This window comes from Oppia nitens, unplaced genomic scaffold, assembly GCF_028296485.1.
Source record: "Oppia nitens isolate AA-2021 unplaced genomic scaffold, nextdenovo-longstitch-racon4-pilon3 scaffold6_pilon_pilon_pilon, whole genome shotgun sequence".
NCBI lineage: Eukaryota > Metazoa > Arthropoda > Arachnida > Sarcoptiformes > Oppiidae > Oppia > Oppia nitens.
Window position 1 is genome coordinate 3899449 of NW_026533250.1, and position 16905 is coordinate 3916353.

The 16905-nt window shown below is 26.1% G+C and overlaps 5 protein-coding genes across 7 annotated transcripts; 2 read left to right on the top strand and 3 right to left on the bottom strand.

Annotated features, from left to right (window-relative positions):
• Positions 1–19: 19 nt before the first annotated feature.
• Positions 20–1139, bottom strand: LOC128962557 (single-stranded DNA-binding protein, mitochondrial-like). Its single transcript, XM_054308940.1, has 6 exons — positions 1026–1139; positions 876–948; positions 675–797; positions 527–614; positions 341–429; positions 20–217 (listed from the first exon to the last, which is right to left on the bottom strand). Exons 1-6 carry the CDS (start codon positions 1068–1070, stop codon positions 138–140), a joined length of 498 nt encoding a protein of 165 aa, XP_054164915.1. The 5' UTR covers positions 1071–1139; the 3' UTR covers positions 20–137.
• Positions 1140–3179: 2040 nt separating this feature from the next.
• Positions 3180–7343, bottom strand: LOC128962551 (putative fatty acyl-CoA reductase CG5065). 2 transcript variants are annotated; one of them, XM_054308931.1, is made up of 9 exons: positions 6705–6854; positions 5783–5940; positions 5566–5682; positions 5096–5271; positions 4927–4999; positions 3998–4686; positions 3788–3917; positions 3593–3720; positions 3180–3522 (listed from the first exon to the last, which is right to left on the bottom strand). In XM_054308931.1, exons 1-9 carry the CDS (start codon positions 6715–6717, stop codon positions 3366–3368), a joined length of 1641 nt encoding a protein of 546 aa, XP_054164906.1. In that variant the 5' UTR covers positions 6718–6854; the 3' UTR covers positions 3180–3365. The 2 variants fall into 2 exon arrangements, with proteins under 2 accessions (XP_054164906.1, XP_054164907.1); XM_054308932.1 differs by lacking the exon at positions 6705–6854 and adding an exon at positions 7242–7343 and having other exon boundaries at positions 3181–3522.
• Positions 7344–9515: 2172 nt separating this feature from the next.
• Positions 9516–10466, top strand: LOC128962558 (40S ribosomal protein S13). Its single transcript, XM_054308941.1, has 3 exons — positions 9516–9597; positions 9888–9936; positions 10034–10466. Exons 1-3 carry the CDS (start codon positions 9575–9577, stop codon positions 10415–10417), a joined length of 456 nt encoding a protein of 151 aa, XP_054164916.1. The 5' UTR covers positions 9516–9574; the 3' UTR covers positions 10418–10466.
• A 111-nt stretch (positions 10467–10577) lies between these two features.
• Positions 10578–13835, bottom strand: LOC128962552 (phosphatidylserine synthase 2-like). 2 transcript variants are annotated; one of them, XM_054308934.1, is made up of 11 exons: positions 13681–13835; positions 13291–13553; positions 13110–13211; positions 12931–13013; positions 12551–12618; positions 12345–12479; positions 12040–12090; positions 11844–11957; positions 11537–11770; positions 11311–11456; positions 10578–11234 (listed from the first exon to the last, which is right to left on the bottom strand). In XM_054308934.1, the coding sequence occupies exons 2-11, from the start codon at positions 13533–13535 to the stop codon at positions 10877–10879; spliced, it is 1536 nt and encodes a 511-aa protein (XP_054164909.1). In that variant the 5' UTR covers positions 13536–13553; positions 13681–13835; the 3' UTR covers positions 10578–10876. The 2 variants fall into 2 exon arrangements, with proteins under 2 accessions (XP_054164909.1, XP_054164908.1); XM_054308933.1 differs by having other exon boundaries at positions 13291–13835.
• Positions 13836–14564: 729 nt separating this feature from the next.
• Positions 14565–16432, top strand: LOC128962555 (NEDD8-conjugating enzyme Ubc12-like). The gene is made up of 4 exons (XM_054308938.1): positions 14565–15029; positions 15167–15261; positions 15584–15790; positions 16187–16432. The coding sequence occupies exons 1-4, from the start codon at positions 14930–14932 to the stop codon at positions 16328–16330; spliced, it is 546 nt and encodes a 181-aa protein (XP_054164913.1). The 5' UTR covers positions 14565–14929; the 3' UTR covers positions 16331–16432.
• Positions 16433–16905: the final 473 nt, after the last annotated feature.

Below are 16905 nucleotides of genomic sequence, written 5' to 3' on the forward strand. Positions count from 1 at the left end.
TTAGAAAATGCACTTATAATGTAATGATTATTTGGACTTAAATTTAGTAATAAATATATGAAAAAAAGAAGAAAAAACAAAATATCTAACTAAACGTTTTGACTTGAATTAAGACTTTGATATCATAATTATAATAACTAGTTCTCTATAGATTCGTCAATATCTTCATCGACTTCTTCAGTAATTCGGTTGGATGTCGACAAGAATATTATGTCATCTAAAATATAAAATCAAAAATAAATTTCAAAAAAACAAAATAAAGATATAACTGATATGAACCACAATATTGATTATATAATTAAAACTATAATAATTAAACTTAAATGACAAAAACAATTACCGGCGACAATGTTTGTTGTTTGATGAGTATTACCATTAGTGTCAGTAATCTCTCCATAAGACAGTCTTCCCTGAACTAAGAGACGATTTCTGTCGTGTTTTAAATTTCATATATTAAATAAATTATTTAATAATTTTGATATCATTGCTAATACTGTATTAGTAAAACAATAAAAACTAAACCAACCCTTTCTTAACATAATTGAGTGACTTTTCCTGTAGTCTGTGTCTAAACACTGATATTCTGTGCCAATCAGTCTTCTGTTTAAAAACATCTGTAATGACAATGAATTGTAAATATATGGATATATTATTATCATATGATAATCACCAACCGCTTCCCTGTGCCTTATAGTGTGTATGAGTGGCCAAAGAGAAGACAATAACTGGATGAGTATCAGTGCCTCTCTTGACTGCATCGTTACCGCAGCGACCCATTAGTATCACTTGATTTAGACCTAAATTGTTGACAAATAAAATGATATCCAAATTTAATAAACAAAACAAAACAATAAAAAGTTAATGACTTTATATACCTTTTTCAATGAGTGGTCGACTATTGTTTGACATATTGTTTGTCATCACATGTTGACTGATATTAACATTTCGCTATTAATTAAAATTTTATTTATTTTAAAATTTAATTTTGTAATCATTTAAAACAATTTTTATCAACAATAACTAACCAAAAGCGATGAACCAATTAAACGACAATAAACAGTGCGAAACATAATTGATTTAATTATATTTTTATAAACAATGATTAACCAAAAAATATTTTTTAAAAAATATTTTATTTGCCAAACAATTGATTCAAATTCAATGTTTACAAAAAAAACAGTCAATAGATAGACACGTGTTTTGTGACAACCAATTCAAATGTGTGTTAAAACCCAACCAATCAATGCTTTTGGCGCCTCATTTGATATACAATTCACAGAATCGTTGATAAAAAAATAAAATTTAACAGAATTTGTGAATAAAATTATTTTTTTTAAACTTATAGTAAATTAAATTAATTCAATATTTTTTTATCATTATCATTAATGTCATTAATTTTTTGTTGATTTAGTTGTCAATTGACGTCAAAATAAAGAAAAAATAAAAATTATGAATACATTTACAACAGTTAGAGATGATCCTTGAGTTTGTCGGCCAATCAATTGAATTGACAAACAAAACATTTCTTTGATAAATTGTTTTTTAAAAATGTTTACATTTTTGAATATAAATTAATCAGTTTAACTCTAAACAGGAAAAATGATTTATCTAAATGTGTTTTATTTTCTACTCATTTATGATAAACTTATTGACATTGATCATCAATATCTTACTATTGACAGTACAATTAATATATATAACAGTTAAATATAATTTACATTACTGTACATTATTATTTAGTTTAAAAAAAATAATTATGCACTTGATTTTTGTCAATGGAAAGTTTGACAATTTTTGATAAAATAAAAAAATGTCTAATATATTAATAAATATATTTTGTTTATTAAATAGATTTTACGTTTATAAGGATTATTTTAATTTATTATCAATATAAACATTTTTCTTGAATATTAAATATAATTTATAAATCTATATCTAATTTTTTAATTTTATATTTTAAACACTATTTTCTATATGTCTATTTTTTATGAATTTATTTATTTAAAAAAATTATGACTGATAATTTTATTGTATATTTAAATATAATGCATATACCGGTAATTATAAAATTTATTTTAATTAACAAATAATTGTATTTAAAATTTTTTGGTAAATATATTTTTAAAAATAGTTTAATTTTGTTTATAATTTGTTTTATGTTAATAATCTGTTTTAATATTTTTTGTTATGTAAATTGTAATTAATTTTCATTTTGTTTGTTTGCTAGTTTGTCATAAATATTTTTTAATTTTTAATTAAATGACAAATTAAATAAATAAATAAAAAAACAATTACCATAATGTTAAAACGCAAAATTTATTATATATTTTTTATTTCAATTAAAATCATTTCACATAACAATAGATTTGAATTAAATAACAAATAAGAAAATGAAATATTATTTTAAAAAATCAATTTAATGATATAAATAAGAAGGAAGGCATTAATCAAATATATAGTTTTAATAATAATATATGAGCTCTGATATAATATTTAAATAAATATCTGAACTTATATTACAACTAAAAAAAATCTCAAATAAAAATTGTAACCAAACATATAAAGGATGAGTAACTCATCTTTAAATAATACATGGCATACGTAAAAACTATAATTATAAATAATATCTAAATAAAAACAATGTTTTAAAACTAAAAAATTATCAGTTCATTAACTCGACATATAAATTGTTATAAATTCTTTACTTTTTTGTAAGCATTTGTTTTTTGTTTAGTTATATCATGAATGTCTGTATTTTGTGTTCAATGGATTACATTAATCAATCAATTTGTTCGCAATATTTCACTAAATCTCTATTATATATATATATATATATATATTACTTATTACACGATTACAACGTATCAATTAATTTCAATATAAATAGTTATCTTAAGTTTTTCTTTGAATAAAATATAAAATGATTCCGTATATTATTGTACAATAATACTGTATATAAATGATAACTTAAAATCACAAACATTAATAGATAGTAATAATTATAATTATAATATTATTAATATCATGTAAAACATGCATAGATTTAAAAATTCATTTTACAATTCAGTCAATTGTGTGTTGAATTTGTTAAAATTGTTTCCCAAGTATATTAATGGAGCAAATTATTGTGTGGTATGTTATCAAATGGCAGACAAATAGTTGTAATGATTGTAAATTATATATATATATATATAATGATAAAACTTTTTTCTCTATACTTTTAAAAATTAATTATTTTGTATCGGTAAACGTATTATTAAATCTATAATTTGTTTTTTAAAAAATGACTTCTAATCAAAACAAAACAAAAAAATGTGACTTATTATAAAAAAAATTACTAATTATTAATCGTTTTTTTTGTAGCGTTAAATGTTAAGAATGGCGGGCAATATATTAAACAATCTCATCACTAATGAGGTCATGAATAGCCAGAGACGACGGGCCACATGTGTGCGCAACAGGAATCGATGCCAAATGCCATAAATAACTAAGAATCCAATCAATTTGTGCATTATATACATCCTAATCAATCCAATTAAATTAAAAATCAAATTAAATTTAACCAATTTTTTAAATAATCCCAAATATATACCGTCGAAGATTGCTTCGAGCCTTTGGTAGTGTAGAGTTGTCCTCTTTAAGTATATATTTACGGGAACCCAACACATAATCTTCCCAATATGTGGGCCAATGGAGGTCACGGATGTCGAAATGGAATGTCTGTTTTTTGAACAAATATATTTTATATTTCAAAGATAATAATAATTATATTTCAATCAATAATTACCTCCTTGTCTGCTCCCTTAAGCTGGTCGATAAGCATTAATACATTGTTTGCACTAAATTTCCATTCACGAGTAGTAAACCATTCCAGTGCACTGGTAGCTCGATGTAGCTTTTCATATAATCTAACCATCCTATTTATCGCAATATTAAATTTTATACAATTATTATAATATCAAAATAAACAAAATCCGAAAAATTTTAATATTTATACATTTTTTTGCGTCCCGTCAATGCCATGAGTGTGTCAAAGAAGTAAGCGGGAACCATGTGGTCAAAGAAACAGCAAATGTCATTAATTATACGACTTTCCTTAAAATTTCCGCCCGGGTATCGAAAAATTTGAGTACTCGGATATTGTAAAAGCAATGGAAAGGCAATCCTCTCGATGTCACCCCAAGTAATCTTATTGTGCTGACCTGAGGTGCAATTGTAAACCATAATACTATTTGGCTGTTGAGTGGCCGTATACCAGGCAACTGATATCATTAAATTAATAACTGTGTCCACTGGTATTAAGTCAGCGCACGCTTTTGAGTTAAACAACATTGTTCGTAATACACCTTTACCACTGGCCAGAATCAGACCAGTCGGTCCGTTTATGTTATCAACCCATCCTCTAAGTGGTTCCCTCCAGGAAGCTGTCACAATAGATGGTCTGACAATAGCAACCGGTAAGCTACCGCACTCGTCAACTAACAACGATTCGGCCAATGCCTTAGTATACGTATAAGTGTTAGGTCTGTCTCCTAATAATTTAGGTGTCAGTGCATTGATCGAGTCGTCGTCCATCCAGTCGACGGCGTCCACAATCTTTTGTGGCGATACAGGCGGTGAATATAAAAGTTCATCGATCTCTGAACGATTGCAATTGGCGTAAGCGGTCGACACATGTATTAACGCCTTTAATAATAGATCATTCAATTAGTTATTAAAAATAAATATTTTAAATTACCGTAAGTTTAAAATATTTTTCCTTTTTTGTCTATTTATAAAATTTCATTAACATTTTTTATAAACATAATTTTTAATAAATATATTTCAAATAATATATACTATAATTTTTCATCATTAAAAATTAATTTATAATTTATAATGTTAATCACAAGACCAATAGTCAAGGATAATTTTTAAAAAACATACCACAAGTTTAGGCATTTTATGGCATATTTCGACTAATCTTCGGGTTCCGATTACATTGAACTCAACGGATGTCCTAAAGTATTATAAAAAAAACAACAAATAAATAAATTATAAATTCATGGATACCATAGAAGCACTGGTCGATGATTTTTGATTAATGATTACTTACTTCAAGGGTTCGTCAAACTTGACAGTGGCTGCCGAATGAAATACTATTGAGACATCATTTGTTAATAAATCTAAATCCGATTCAGATATCCCTAAACCATTGAGAGTGATATCTCCCTGAATGGCAATAATTTTATTTAATGCCTTCGGGTTTTCGTCACGAATCTTCTCAAATATCTATTGGAAAAGTTTAAGATTTTAATTATATACACACGAAAAATCATTAGTGATAAGGAAAGTATGCTTAAAAAACACATTTTTCGTTTAATTTTTTCGTTTAACATTAAAGTCAAAGTTAACAAAAAAAGGAGAACAAAAACATGATGTGAGAGAACTTTGAGAGAGAAAATTAAAAGTAAAAGTTATGATAAAAACGAGTTTAGGTTAACAAATAAAACTAAGTCATAAGCAAATGGTTTGATGTGTTTAAGTTTATGTGTAAAATAACTGTTTTTATTATTAAAACATTACTTTAGCATTAAGTAGTTCGTCGAGACGGGAACGGGCGTTCAGACCTTTTTTAGTTCTGAGCAATACATATATGTTTTTCACTTCACTGCATGATCTTAATAACTTTTCCACTAATACCTGGATAATTGACAAAACAATCATTAAAATTTTAAAAAATAATTTCAATTACATTTAATAAAATAAAATAAATTTAGCACAAAATTAAAATGATCTTAACTTTTCCCATAAAACCAGTGGCACCGGTGATGAAAACGCTACGACCCTTATAGAAGTTAGCGATTTGGGACTCATTTTCATTATTCTCCATCACTGATGATGAGATCAACTCTGGAACCGTTGCTTTATTGCCACTAAATGATTGCCTCCAAGAATTCCCTTTAATAATATATTGCAATGAATTCATCGACTCAATTGATATATAATCATAAGTAGTTAATCAGTTAATTAATTTTAACTAATAAATAAGTATTAAATATTATATATTAATTGACAAAAATAAAAGTTAACCATAACTTTAAAATTATAATTAAATACAAAATATTTTCAACTTTTTAATTGACATAAAGTCATACAAGTCTTAAAATATGATTGCATTGGATATTATTTGATAAAATTTCACAAATTTTTTCAAACATATATTTATATATTAATTACACACATAAAAAACAGTAACACAAATAAAAAACTTTTACATTTGATGGGACACTACATAAAAACCACAGAAACTAATAATAAAATTTTGGTTCAAAGTTGAGGTCAGTCTTCTTGAGAATTAGGAGAGAGAGTGAAAGTGAGAGTGACATCAATATTAGGCTAATTATAATGAAAATCACATTTTATTTTTGTAACATTTAGAGCACACACACAAACAAACATAAACAGTCCTATGAGAGGACAGGGAGCCAGAGGTGATGGATGGATAGTTTGCAAGAGTGTGTGGACCAGTATCTGAATCTAGACTAAAATGTGTAACACATATGACTTACAAAAAAACATTAATAATTTGGTCGAAAGTAAGAGTGGGTCGTCTCTGGAGTGTAACAGGAATTACATAACACATTGTGGGTCAACATAATTGGTGCCGCCTTTCAACCCCTCGGGCCAAACAAATCCTACTTTCACTAACAGGTAATACTTACCAGAAAAAAACATATGATATGCCAAATGCTGTGTGCATTGGATGCGTTCAAAACATTATTTAAATTGACACAAAATACGGAAGAATAATAAACACCACTTCTTAGTGTTTTGGCTCTCAATATGCACTCACTCTCTGAAAAAAACTGCAAATATCTGAATCTCAAGTAAATAAAAACCGGAAGACTTTTGCCGTTTTAAAACACATATGATATATACAACTATAATATAATGTATATACAGATTGTCATAAAGGTGTGCATAGTTTTTGGGGGAAAAAAGGTAGCAAATAATAATGAGGTGATATTGAGAGGACTTATCATTAATAATAATAATACAGTAATACTGTATTAATAATAATAATACCATTGGGTATAACTTTAGACGGTATGGTTGTTAAGGCATTATTTTGAAAAAAAATAATTACTGATAATTAATAGATAAGCAATTAATATATTGCAATAGATATATACAATAATACAACTAATATTTAATTATACACTCATTAATCACATGCACAGCACATTGTAATTGCATACCTGTGCTGCCGATGATATGGCCAGTCTTTTGTTGTCCACTCGACGGCTGTTTTGTGCGGATACTTGTGCTCTGCGATAGCGACCGACTGACTGACTGGCGATGTCTTCCGAGTATTTAAAAACTAATTACTATCTGAACATAGCTTTCGGTTTATATTTCTTTTACTAAATGTTTGGATCAAACGATCATTCAATGATGAGGTGATGTTAGCGATGGACTAATAATAATAATAATCAATGAAAGACTTGGATGTATTTGAAGAGCACTTCTTTCTTCTTATTTTTTTTTGTCTTCAATACAACACATGAATCACATGAATAGTGAATAAATTTGAAAAATTATTTATCATTTAAATAGCAAATAAAAAAACATTTATTATTAATATTTTATTAATGAATTTGAATGAATAAAAAAAATATTTTCATTCAAATAGTGATTCACTTATACATTGAGTTCAGTTCAATGTTAACACAAATATACTAATGCTGTGAATCACTGATTACTTTCACTGCTATATGTATTACACATTACTTGTATATAATATTATATACATTGAGAGTAACAGTCGATTCAATGCAATGTAAAGTATAGCCCAATAGATATTCACTGTATAGAAGAGTACTGTTATTCCAAACGTTGACATCAATTATGTTTTGAGGGGAAGTTTTGCCAGTCATTCAAAATCATAACATTAATGTATGCATTGTTTTGTTACCAAACAATTGTACACAACATATGTGTGTAGAAAACAAAACGTTATTTGTTTTTGTTATTGAGATTCTTAACCAATTCACTACTCGTACACTATATTAATGTTATACTAAATATTAAATTCAAGTCAACCCTCTCTCTCACTAATATAATATGATTTTCAGTTATTTTTTAAATTATTATTTTTTCAAGAATTGGCTAAAATTAGTTTCAAAACAAAATAATAATTATTATTATATATTTGTATATTACTAATGAAAATAATATTTATATTTACATATTGTTGTTACATATCAACTATTATACTGAAATAATTTTATGATATAATCTAAATAATATAAAATTTATATTATAAATGTGTAATTTTTTATTATTTTTAAATAGTAGATAGTTTTAATAGTTTTTTTTAAATCAAGTCTATTTTTATGTAGAAATTACTAAAAATAATTTATAATTATTGTGATGATTGTTGACTTTTGCTAATTTAAATTATTATTATTATTATTATTATTTAGTAACGGTTTATTTGATGTAAGTTTTATAATATAATTATTGAAATATTTATATATTATTATATATACTTACACACAATATTAATGATAATAACAATGATTATAAGATAAAATTATAAATAATTTTTTTTCTAATTATTAAAAACTTGTTATCAATTTACAAAATTAGTAAACCGAAAAAAAATATTGAATAAATTGAAAGCTTAGCAACAAATATTAATTTGAAACTATTAGATAATCAAACCAAATAAAAAAATCATTATTAAATTTATATAATAATAATATATAGGGCAATGTTCAAAAATGAATATGCATAACATTAAGCAATGATATGAGTAATTTAGAAAATATCCAGGATGTTAATTGTAATTTATCACACAATTACTATATAAAGTAATTTTTTAAAAATAAAAAAAATAACTTATAAAACAAATATAATATTTAAATTATGTAACATTAAACTGTATATATATATATATATATATTAGTTGATAGTTATAAATGTTTACAATAATATTTAAAAATAATTAAATAAAAATAATTTATTATAAAATTAAATTTATTATTTATTAAAATTTTATTGTATTTATTTTGCCAACTATTTAATAAAAATTTTGTCTAAATAATTTGTTTCAGTTATTATAAATGATAATAATTTTTCAAACAATTAAATATGTATGAAAATGAAACAAAAAATATCTATTGTATTATTTATAATGTCAAATATAACTATAGTATAAATATTAAAATAAGTTATTATAATTTATACAATAATTGTAATATATATACTGTATATAGTTAATTGATATTAAATGACAAAATTGTATTAATTGTATATTTTTTATATGTTTAAATCAAATATAAGGCAATTATTAATATATAGAAAACATTGTAATATTAAATATTAGTTTATATATACATTTCAATATATTTAATACATTGTATATATAAGTAATACAATAATTACCCGTTTATTGCAGTAGAAAAAAAATTTACTAAAAAATATAGGTATCGGCGCACATCTCTAACGGAAATAGTATTGATTGAGTTGATGGTTGAGCCATCTATTGATTAGAGACGTTCACTTCCTTTTGAAACACATTGCAATCATGGGTCGTATGCACGCTCCCGGGTATGTCAACTATTGTGACCAATTGTGGCCACTTTTACCGATATTTTGGACACTAATTTTATCACATATTATCAATACTATTGTATTTAATTGAATTCAATTGCATTTTTGTCGACCGATTGGTTGTAAATATGATAAAATTAGTGCCAAATATCATGTTTTTTTTGTGGCAAACAATAGTATTCATAATATATTGGATGTCATCGATAAACATGTCATACAAATTGTGGCATAAATTTGATTATTATTTGATTTTATTTAACAATTTTGTCGTTTGTTTTAATCAACAGAAAAGGTATTTCTCAGTCGGCTTTGCCGTACAGACGATCGGTTCCCGGAGTAAGTAGTCATTTGAAAATTATTATTATTGTTAACAAAATTTTCAATTGCATTGATTACTAATTGATTGATTGATTTAATTGAATGATTGAAATAGTGGTTGAAATTGACAACCGATGATGTAGTGGAACAGATGATGAAGTTGGCCAAGAAGGGTATGACACCGTCACAGATCGGTGTTATGTTGAGAGATTGGCACGGAGTGGCTCAGGTCAGATGGGTTACCGGAAACAAGATTTTGCGAATCCTCAAGAAGAAAGGATTGGCGCCACAATTGCCCGAAGACTTGTATCATCTCATCAAGAAAGCCGTCGCTATCAGGAAACACTTGGAGAGAAACAGAAAAGACAAGGATTCAAAGTTTCGGCTAATTCTTGTGGAAAGCCGTATCCATCGATTGGCCAGATATTATAAGACCAAACGTGTATTGCCGGCCACCTGGAGATATGAGTCGTCCACTGCTTCCGCTTTGGTCGCATAATTGTCTATTGATTTATATTTGTTTTTTCCATCGAATAAATGATTTAAATAATTAACATTTTCTTTGTGTTTTTAATCTTTAAATTCACAGTGTTTTTATAAAATCACAAATTTTAATGGTATGAAAAATAGTTAAGAAATGTTTTTATCAAAAGTATAAAAACCTAAACTATTGATGAAAAAGTTGGTCACAAATGTATAGGAAATTAATTATTTTACTAATATTTTAGTCTATTTAAGGTACCGACCGGTAAATCATAAAATTGAGCACTAATTGTATGCCTAATACTGTTATTAAAATATACAGTATATAATCCATTGCTGTTTATTTTATACAAAAATGTTTATAAAAATTATTACCGTAAGGAAACATACGATATGAATGTGTAGTCTTATCATAAAATATAAAAGTAAGTCTTCAAAGTTAAGTGTAATAAGAAAAATATATAACATTTTTATGTTATTTTCTCTTTTTTTGATTTAATTGATTACTTTGTTTGTCAGCTACCGATCCATTGGTCAGTTTACCGGTAGTTATCGTTACTTTTTTTGATTGATTAGGTTTTACATTATTTTTCGACGATTGCTGTGATTCTTGTAAATCACTATTTTTATACAAAATTTTGGTAACTCTTCTCAAGAAAAAGTTCCAAATTGTCCACAAAAGTAGCAGAAGAGCGCCGCCGACCCAAAACCAGAAGACATGCTTAGGAAGTGGTTTTGTAATGACATTCCAATCAAATTTGGCTATAATTAGGAATTCGGTCGTAATTATCGATAATATAACCCATGATTGACGACCAAACTTCTTGCAATTACTGAATCCATAGACAATATAATAAAAATAATACTATTGTTTAACTTAAACTAAAAAAAATACGGTAATTAACTTACGGATCGTCTAAATATTGAAATGATTCTCTTAAAGAAACGGCGCCCACAAAGACTAGAAGCCATAAGCGCAATGAATTGAGATAATGTGGCGGTTCTAACCATAAGACAAATTTCAGATAAAATGTGTTAAGCTCTGCGACCAAAGCCTGAAAAATCAGTCAGCTTTTTGTATTTGAATTTTACGGATATTTTGATTAATCAATGAATGAGTCAAACAAATACATACAACAAATGTGATGAGCAATACAGATATCCAACGATCCAAACTGGATGTCGGCCTCCAATCAAATTGTATCCAACTGTGTGGACCAAACTGTGCAACAATACGTTTCAATTTGCCCCGGTAGGTCGGAATATCCCACAGTCCCCGCCAATTGTATGGTTTCATTTGCAAATAAGTCAATGTCTTCATTCCGCAAAAAATGCCAAATCCATTGCAGAGAATTGCATCTAAAATCCACTTTTTGTAAAAACAAATATAACTTATTATTAACAAATTATTACTATTTGAAATTAAACTGATTGTCACTTACGTGATCCCACCAGCACTCGGAAAAGTTGGGCAACTGATGCTCTAATGAGTACTCAAGTAATTCAAACATTATACTCATTACCGTACAGAGCCACCAATCGCGGACTATTAATGTCTAAATAATAATAATAATAATAATACAAAAATATATGTTATTAAAAATATATAATATAATCGATAAATTCATTATAACTAGCCTTAACCCACCAGCCAAAGAAATGTGCCGGAATAAAGACATCACATTTGTCCTATATATTCAATTGTTTATTAAATTATTTAATTATTTAAAAAGTGTACTTTTGTTTAATATATATTTAATTTTTAATCATGTTTTTTACTTTTGTCATTATTTTTCAAACAAAAAAATTTAGCCAATACTAAACATATGTTTGTCAATTAAAGTATTGGATAATTAAATATTTGTTTCATTGAGAAATTGTAGATAAAAGTAATAAACATTAAAAATTATTATACATTAAACTAAAATGTATATCAAACGCACCCAAATGTTGTGAAATGGATCATCGGTTACATTGGGATCATAGAGCGCACAATTACCCCCATAATCCCTCTCTTCTAAAGGCACTCCAAGATTAGGATCGATATGTTTCAAAAGTTTTCGGGCATCATTTGGAGTCTATATTATAATTATTTTTTTATCAACAATTTATTAATAATAATTTAATTTTAATAAGTTTTATATAATACCTGGAATAATATAAAAATAAGTGCCAACTCATAGACAATTGATACGCTGAACACGAATCGCCAAAGAGCTAAATAGTATAGAATATATTCATTAGTTTTAATCACTTTTTAATATTATTTTTAATGATATAGCAAATTGTTTCATAAAGTTTTGATACAAACCATAATACAGTAATATTTATTTAATTCATGATTACCACTACTTTTCTAATAAAAATGTTTACAAATTAAAAATGTATGTCAAAAAAATAAATGTAATAAATATCTTAAATAATAGATTAGTTGTTTAAATAAACACAATTTAGTAAACAAACTCTAATTATCATTTGTAAATGGATTCACTCTTAAATAAACAAAACAAAAAATCAATTAATTCACACCTGGATGTGGACGACGGAACGGTCCGTCGGGTATTTGTGTGACACCCATGAGGATGAAGACTAAGACAAATGCGATGATACCACTAAAAAATAATTATTTACAAATAATAATCAAATAAAAATCAAACACCAATTGGTTGACAACCAATCACACCATAAAACTGTTTGTCATTATTTACCGTTTGATATTATAATTGGTATCTTCAGAGACGGGTTCAAAAAAGGCAACATAAAAGAGTCCGCAAGACATGAAAAATAGTACGGTTAGGGTATGAGCTCTCCTGTTAAACAATCAGTAATTTTAAGACCAATTAACCAATCAATCAATACTAAGTCAAAGTCAAGTAAAAGACAACAAACCAGAAGTAGGTTTGAGTGCCGTCGTCGTAGACAAGTTGACCAAACTTATAGCCCTCCCAGTCGTGTGCCGTCTGTGGCCACTGACGAGTGTTAGGTTCCGATTCATCACCCGATTTGTCGAGCATTTCTGTATCAATCTCTTCGTAGCGAATCATCTCCGAGTTGAGCGACATCTTCGTCACCATTGACTCAGTTGTTGCCATTTCTTCGTCCGTTCCGTTAATGTTAACCACTTGTCGAGACATCAATCAGTCAAACACTTTCTTCAAATAACTTTATTATTAATATTAATTTAATTGTCAACAAAACAATACATCAATAAAACAAAACATTTATAATAAATAACAAAATAAAACAAAACAAATAAATTATATTAAATTAAAAACAAACAAAAAAATCAACTGAAGAATTGTATGGATCAGCTGTTGAAACGGCGTTTCAATTAATCATTTGTTTTATTAGTCCGTCGATCGTGTCGTCACTTCAGACATCACAAGACATGTGAGGAGTTGTCTTACAATTGATGTCACACTCAATGGTTGTTATCATTTGAAAAACATTTAGTTATCTCTTATTATTAATATTTTAATTATTTATAATAAAAATATTTAACTAAAAGTATAGAAACAAAAATTATATGAAAAAAAATCAAATAAAAAATAATTTCTTTCAATGAAAACAACAAATACTAAACAAAATTCATTCAATCATTCATTTTGTTACTCTATTTACAGCTATTTTCTAAACCCTTTTGTTTAGTTTATAGTAATAATACAATAATAATAATACTATTAATTACCAAAAAAATACCATAACTTTTGTAATAATCATTAACTATATGTTTGACTGTTTGACTCAACACTGTTTTGCTGACATCTATTGATGACTGAAATTAGTGACACAAAAAAGTATAGTAATAGAAAAAATTAATTAAAAATATATTTGTGATTCACATAAATAATAATAAGTTTTTTTTATTGCATTAGAAAAATTAAAAAATTGATTGAAATTATTAATTTTAATTAACAAAATTTGTTAAATAACTAATAATTTTTAACTTTATTAAAGTTATAACATTTAAATAAATAGTTTTAATAAACAGCTGTAAATCGTATGTTTGATAGAAAATAGGAAAAATAAATAATGTTTTTAAAAATTTCATCCCTTTTACAGACAAATCAATTGTAAAACACTTTATCATTTGTAGACGTAATTTATATTTTGAATACTATTCATAGTGTGTTCATTGAATTAATACATGACTTCAATGTATTAATAATTAGTTATATTGTGTTAAGCTTTGTGTCACAGCATTGACTGTACTGTTAGTATTGAACTCTATTTTTTGGTGTTTAATATTATAAGACATTGAATTGAATACAAAAAATTGTCGACAAATTTAAGTCTTAATTGAATTTTTAAAAAATTCAATTCAATAACAAAATAATAATCGATTGAATTGTTGTCACATTTGTTGACATTATATTATAGTTAAACAAATAGTGTTGTAGTTGTTGTTGACATCAATTGAGTCGACAATCCGTTTGCAGTTCATTGCAGTTGTGATCACAACAACAACGAAGAACAACAACAACAACAAGAAGAAGAAGATTATAAAAATTAGCCGAAGATTTAAGCGATGATTAAATTGTTTTCATTGAAGGGACAGACGGCTAATCAACAGAACCAGTCGTCGCAAAGCCGTCGCAATACTGCCGCACAGATTCGCATCACTAAAGGTATTGTTATTTTTATTTTTTTTAACCACCGATGACGACGACGACAATCGCCATCAACACTATTAAGCCAATCAATCGATTGGTATTTTATATTTCTAATCCATATGTAATGTATTTTTTGTTTAATTTCAATACAGATATAAATGAGTTAACATTACCGAAGAACTGTGTTATGGTTCCCGATCCAGAAGGAGATCTCTTAAACTTCAAGATCATCATCTGTCCCGATGAGGTTGGTTTACAATGTTGTTTGCCATCGATTATCACTAAATTTATATATGATTTACAGTATTTTATATTTAAAGATGATATTGCAATTCATGTGTCATTGATTTAAGTCAATCTTAATAATAGTTTTATATTTTATAGTTTATCTCTTATTATTGCATTGAATTCAATGCTGCCATTAATTTGATGACATTGACATTGAAATTGCTGTATATATTAAATTAAAGTTTATATGAAATTGTCTATAATTTTAATGTAAATTTAGTTTTTAAAAAACTTATTTATAGATTAGTAGTATAAATAATTTGTATTTGTTATGTGGACAGGGTTTCTATAAGGGCGGAAAATTTTCATTTAGTTTTAAAGTGTCCCAAAACTATCCGCACGAACCACCAAAAGTCAAGTGCGAGACCCGTGTCTATCACCCAAACATTGATCTCGAGGGCAATGTATGTCTTAATATTCTACGCGAAGACTGGAAACCGGTTCTTACCATTAATTCAATTGTTTATGGATTACAGTATCTGTTTTTAGTGAGTATTGATTTTTCTCTCTATTTCTTTATTATATTGATTTTAATCTAATTAATCATTTTTAACATTAAAAAAGCATTAATAAGTTCATAAAATACTTAGAACTCATTATTTATATACTGTATATATCGTTGATTGAAATGTTTGTATTTATTTAAGTTAACAGACATTTTCAATAATCTCCACATTTTTTTTATTATTATTACATATTATTTACGCAATACTATAGTAATAGAAATAATTTTATTGAAAAATGATTGTATAATAACTTACACATTAAAACAAAGCTATCTTTTTTTAATAGACTATTTATAGTTACGACTTATTCTATAATAATTTAATGATAGACTTATACGCAAAAAATAATGTACTAATTATACGTTTAACACATAATAGGAGCCCAATCCTGAAGACCCGTTGAATAAAGAGGCCGCAGAAGTGCTTCAAACTAATAGACGACTGTTTGAGTCAAATGTGCGCAAAGCTATGGGCGGCGGACAGATAGCCAACACTTATTTTGATAGATGTTTAAGACAATAACAGCTATCAATGTCTTATTATTATTGATTTATTATTATTACACCAAAAGCTTTTGAATAAATATTTTAAATGAATGAGTTAAGTAAAAAAGTTGAAAATTGATGGGCTTATTATAGAAATAATTATTTAATTAATTTTATATATATTAGAAAATATCTTTTATTTGTGATTTATCATCGATTTGTATATAAAAATCATAAAACGTTTTTTTCTTTATATATCTTCAATAAACAATTATATTTCAAATGATTTTTGTATTTGATATTTTATTATTATTACCGGTAATATTGAATATTAAACTTGCAAATGATTTTGCAGTTGAAAATACATTTTGGTAAAATAAAAACTTATAGTACAATAGTATTTTTTATTAATATTTAACATTTTATAGGTTATGTATTTGACACAATTTAGGCTTACCGGTACCGGTAATTATTTTGCAATATAGTTAATAAAATCTTAATTAGTAATATATGTGAAAATTTATACGATTATACAAAATAATTTGCTTAAATAGATATAATTTATTGTTTTTAATGAACTGATATTATTATTGATTAATCTTTTTATTTTAA